The sequence below is a fragment of the Geospiza fortis genome, unplaced genomic scaffold (assembly GCF_000277835.1).
Source record: "Geospiza fortis unplaced genomic scaffold, GeoFor_1.0 scaffold346, whole genome shotgun sequence".
NCBI classification, from domain to species: Eukaryota; Metazoa; Chordata; class Aves; order Passeriformes; family Thraupidae; genus Geospiza; species Geospiza fortis.
This window is the reverse complement of record NW_005054361.1, coordinates 2,514,939-2,520,552: the sequence shown is the minus strand read 5'-3', so window position 1 is coordinate 2,520,552 and position 5,614 is coordinate 2,514,939. Positions and strand designations below refer to the sequence as shown.

At 39.7% G+C, this 5,614-nt stretch overlaps 1 protein-coding gene across 2 annotated transcripts in view; it reads left to right on the top strand.

Moving 5' to 3' along the window:
* Window positions 1-5,614, top strand: part of FYCO1 (FYVE and coiled-coil domain autophagy adaptor 1) — a 36,223-nt gene that overhangs the window by 21,689 nt on the left and 8,920 nt on the right. Inside the window, exon 14 of one of the 2 annotated variants that reach the window (XM_014308195.2) lies at window positions 4,620-4,703. The exons of the other annotated variant lie outside the window; for it this stretch is intronic. Coding sequence (XP_014163670.1) covers window positions 4,620-4,703 — 84 coding nt within the window. The remainder of the gene's footprint in view (window positions 1-4,619; window positions 4,704-5,614) is intronic. 2 annotated transcript variants of the gene reach the window in all.

The following is a 5,614-nucleotide window of genomic DNA, read 5'->3' as shown; positions in this document are numbered from 1 at the left end:
CTGTTCACAAGGGCCCTGGTAATCTGGCAACATCAGCTCTGTTATCAGATATAAGACACAAAGATGTGTATGGGACATTCAGACTGTGAACCTGATAGCAGGTGAAAGGCAGATGAAAATACTGCTTTATTACAGAAATTCTAGATGAATGCTAAAGGATTTTGTGTACAGACCTTGTCCTAGATGGAAAAAAACCCCCAAAACATCCAAAAAACCCAACCACACATGAAACCCAGCATGAAGATTGAAATATATATGTTTAAAATTCTCATTAAATAAATTCTCATTAAAGGAATTCTCATTAAATAAAGGGCTGAAGATATTACATAAAATATGTAATATATTTGAAACAACTCATAAAAGCTTTCAATAAAATAAACACCATTCATAGAAAACCAGCAGGCCAGAAGTTTGGGAGTCACGAAATTTAAATTACCTTTATGAAAAGTGGAATTTTATCTCATTGTTTTTTATACTTTTTGAAGATCTTCTGCACTGTTAACTCAGTTACCAGCTTGGACTGAAAAAGCAGGAAGCAATGAAGTATTGTGATGAAAATAGGTTGGTTCTAAGCTGATCACAGTGTTTTTACTAATGGTATTTCCTCTTTCACTCAGACTCCCTACATCAGTATTTGCAAACAAAACAAACAGAAAAAAAAAAGCTGAAAAAGAGTTGCCAGATTTTCTAGGCAGTTTTATAGTGGGTACATGTTTGTGGCATCTGCACTATATAAAGCAGTAGAAGATGTAGAATCTTCCTCTTCGGTGGCTTGCCACTGTTGAGCTGTAACTTGCCATTTGGCACATCTTGATTTTTTAATAACTTTGTGTTAGTACTTCCTGATTTTCATTCCCATGAAGAAATAGAGGGTTAAGACAGGCATAAAAATAAGCAAGAGCTTTTGTTTTGGTAATTGCATATTCAAAATGGCTGTTCAATTTAAAGTTCCAGTCTGTGATTTTTATCAATCTGAAGAAAGTATAGGGTATCTGGGTAAGAATAAACAGGACAAGTACAGAAAATATTTTTATACATTTGTTCTTTTGAAGACTTCTAGCACACAGTAAGGTTTTAATAATTAGTGAGTAGCAGATGATCATGGCTAACATGGGAATAAAATAAGCAAGAGTCACTTGGATCACTTCAAGAACCAGTTCTGTGTGACGGTTTGGGTATTCTTCCTGACATATTGCCTTATCAAAATTAACACCTCCCAAAAAACAAAGTGTGGTGAAGCAAATGCTTGTGAGATCAAGACAGAGATTAATTTGCCCCATATCATTTGTTTGGTTTGACATATGTGCTTTGGTGGCAAAAGTAACAGCAATAAGCTGGTCAAAGGTGATACACATTAGAGTTAACATTGAAGTGTATACAAGCCCCATGACATGCCACAGTGCCTGAAACCCACTCTTGAGCAACAGAGTGTGCCCAGAGTGGCTGCATCCAAAGAAAAATGCAGTCAGCTATAGCCAGGTTCAGCAAAAGTACTGTCAGTTTCTGTCAGTGTCTTCAGTTTCATGTAGAAACTTAGTATGACAAAGACCGGTGCATTTCCTGCTAGGTGAAGGATTAAAACAACAAAATACTTATTTGGCAGGAAGACTCTTATTAATATGAAAATTCTCATTTCTGTTTTTATAGGGGTCAGTGATGGAGAAGTTATAATAAGTTAGCAGTATCTCTAGTTGCCATGTTGCCTTCTTTTTAAAGGCAGCCTGGAAGGAGACATATTGGGATTTTTTACTCAGCAAATAATTAAATCCTAATGCATCCAGGAGACAGACAAAATCCTAAGTGCTAACAGATAAGCATTGTAGTAAAGCATCCATGACAGACAAAAGCAAATCTATTTATTTGCTGAAGAGGATTGTCTTGACAGTCAAGACCCAAGCACAACAGTTGGTGGATTTGAACACATCATCTGTTACCAGATTTATACTGATGGGGACTCAAAAGCATACTCAAAAGACAATTACAAAGAGGCTTCTGCAAACAGTATAAGGATTAAGCTTTCTAATACATCCTCGATTTAGTGCTAGGATTGAGGTTTCTGGGGAAACCCATGAGAGAAATAAAATTTGTTTTGCCAAATTCACCATTTAGGCTCAGGTTGCAGACTCTGAGCATCAGAGTTGTTTGGCTTGGGTTGGACCTGTCCCAAAAGGCAGGGTTTGAGTCTCAATGAGTACTTTAGAACCTGTGTTTCAGTTAAGCCTCATCTTGTTCTTTAGATGTCAGTCACATCATCAGATGGCAGCACTTTTTCCTTTCCCCATTTCAAGTGACTTACTGAAACACGGAGGATTTTTGTTAATGCACTACATTTGTATTACTCTCCGAGGAAGGAGTGACCAATCTTCTGTCAGCCCCTTCCATCACACTCCCTCTCAAGGGCTGATGGGGTTTTGCACTGTCTGCTCTCCAAGTTAAGGAGAGGCTTAACCCCTTAAGCCTCTCCTTAACTCAGTTTAACTGCAGTCAGGGCTGATGCCAGCACATAAAAGTAACAGCCCTAAGATCTTTGCAAGCTGTTTACCTGGTAAATTGTTTTGTAAGATAGGTTTATTGACTTCTTAAAGATTTAGTCCAAATGCTAAATGCCCTGTCTTTTGTGCTACAAAAACCATGTTTCTGTGAGATTAATCCTACTACAAGATATTACTCAGCATAAGATTAGCAGAACTCACCTCTGATTCAAGATTGCCTGAAAGGTCTCACCCAGTGAGTTCTAATGTACAGCAGTTTGAGTGTCCCTTGGTTCTGCAAAAGAGGCAAACTCTATTGAGAGAAACAAGCCCATGCAGGCAGATCTTTGCAGCAGCCTGTGCTACCATAGCTGGAGTGCTTCTGGGACTCCAATTTGTAGAGCAGTGAGCTTGTATCTCTGGCTGCTTGAGTTTGGTACCTGCAAATGCATATAAAGAAAAACAGCACCAAATTTGTCTTACTTGTGCAGCATCATTTATTGAAAGAACACTACTGACACAAGAAATGTAAAGCTGTGTAATGCTTTTTAAAAACTGAGTTCTCCCTTGTGCTTCATTGCATGTGATAGAAATTTCTCTGCCTCTAAGAAACAAACTGGGAGCAAGGTGCTAAATATTCACAAACTGTTCCTGTCAAACAGGGGAGCAAAACTTGTGATAACCACCTGCTTTCGTCAGTCATTTTGAGATGCAAAATAAGGTATGAGGATGACACAGCAGTGGCTAAACCGTGTGGTAGCATCTGGGTTGTGTGAATTTACCCCCTATAGGGAGTGGGCTGAGAGAGTAGCTGTTACTCCTGGATGGGTCAGTCTGAAGAACATTTGATTGTAGAGCTGTGAAGGACCTTGGGTGCAGAAACCACCCTGGCTGCAGGGAACCTGCAGGCTCTGGGATGGAGCAGCCTCTGTGGAGCTACAGGCTGGGCAGGGAGGGTTGGGCAGGAGCTCTGCTGAAAGGACATGGGGCTCCTGATGGATGCTGGTGTAAACTCAAGCCAGAAACTGCTTTTGCTATATCTCTCCTATAATTCTGCCTCAGTTTGCCTTAACAGCCTCTAAAGAGCTGTGTGAAAAGAAAATTCAAAGGTATCTTAACTAGTGTTACCCACAGAGGTGGCTGTAGCCTTGGTGATCTACAGGCTGCAGTGTTTGGGCTATACTGGCAGCAGCTTGTCAGTATTTTTAGTGTTGATTTCCAGTCGTCTGTTTGCTGCCTCCTGCTGGGAAGGGGACTTGAAAGCACCCTGATAATCCCTAATTGCTTGTTCTGAACATTTTGCAAATGCAGTGTTTGAAAGCTATCTTCATCTCATAGCCTTTGCCAAACATGTTCCCAAAATCAATAAAAAAAAAAAAAAAAAAAAACAAAAACAACAAAACAAACAAACAAAAAAAAACAAACAAAAAAACCAAACCAAAACAAAAAAACAACGACAACAACAACAAAAATTTAAAAATACTTTGCATGTTGTCACTTGGAGAACAGAAAGATTCCTTTGTCATTATTATTTCCCTAGCTTGCTTTCTATGTATTGTTTCTTGTCTTGAAGTAGAGTGTGTCCAGTTTTAAGGCTGGGGAGTCCTTTTGTATTGTCTGTTGGTTGTTTTTCTTTGTTTCATATAGGATGTAGCATAGCTAACTCATAGATACTTTTTTGAGAAATAGCTGGGATTTCATTTATAGCAGTAAGCATCTGACTCATAGCACACAGTGATGGATCTTCATGTCCATCCATCTTTTTCCATGTAGTTTTGCAATTGTCTGTGTGATGCTTTCCCATCTCAACATATGTGAGGGTTTGCCCTTAACACTTCCATCCCTTTCCCACCCATACACCTTCATGCAAGACACTGTCTTGCGCCCTGTTAAAAGCTCTATATCCCCCTTGCTCCATCCCAAATGATGCCTTTTTCTTGCCCATGTCAAGGGCTGTCTGTGGTATCCTTTCTTCTGATCCTGTACTGTCCTCTTTCCATTTTTACTGCTCTCTGTGAGGTTGGAGAGGAGGGCTAATAACTAAGTTAGGGTGCCTGGGGTGGGTCTGACCTGCTAGATAACAGCAGGCCCAGGGAATCATTGGTGCACTTCAGCATAATGCCTTTGATTATTTCTTTGCATTTTCAGATGTGTTTGCTGGGCTAAGCAGCTGTTAGGGGCTCTGTACAGCCTCCAGTCTCCGTTTCAGGTTTCTGCCTTTCACACAATTCGGTAAGACTCACCTGGATGACAGAAGTTCTCTCCAGAAATAACTGCACTGCTGACAGGCAGATGGCTTCTGGGATTTCACTGCTCAGCCACATGAAGCCAACACCTCTGACATGTAGCTACAGCTGTCAGAGCTCAGGTGTTTATGAAAACAGAAAATTGCTGAGTCTAGCTTTGAACCATCTTTTTTCAGGTTTTAATTCTAAAAGTGACTTCTAACTAACCTTTAACTCCCCAGGCCATTTATGGTGTTGGCCACAGTATTTTTAGTATCATTTGTAAGAAATGCTATCCCTGTATAAGAACAGGCACAGTGGACAAGACTTAGGGACCTTAGGGACAGTGACCAACAGCAGGTGCCTGAATTGCATAAGAACAAGACCAGCATAAGGAATTGCATAAGAACAAGACCAGCATGAAGCAATAATTCTTCAAAATGCTGTATCAGCTTCCAACAATCTGTGTCTTGAAGCTTTGCTGAGTCAGAGCTGTTCTCTTCTTGCTGTACTGTCTTTTCCATGTTTCACTTCTTTCTGCTTTTAGTCACACTTCATTTTACTTTTAAAAAGAAGAAGAAGTGAAAGAATACAGACTGTTTAAATAGATACACCAGAGGCTGCATATTCATAATCTGGGGACCTGGCAAACTGTAGGAACATCCTTAGTGCTAAGACAAAAAGTGAATGGGTCATGCAAGAATAAATTCTCTTGTCAGGGGAAAAATGCTCCAGTTGAATCATGATACTGTTTCTTATATTATAGCCTACCAGACCTTAGTTTAGACTGTTAAACTCAGTAAGATATCATAAAGGAGGATTTTCTTTGTGATTATAGGCACTTTGGTTTAATACATAAATCAGGAGACTTAGCACTCCCTTAGCCTTAGATGTGTGGTGAATGTTTTGGTTGGTAGA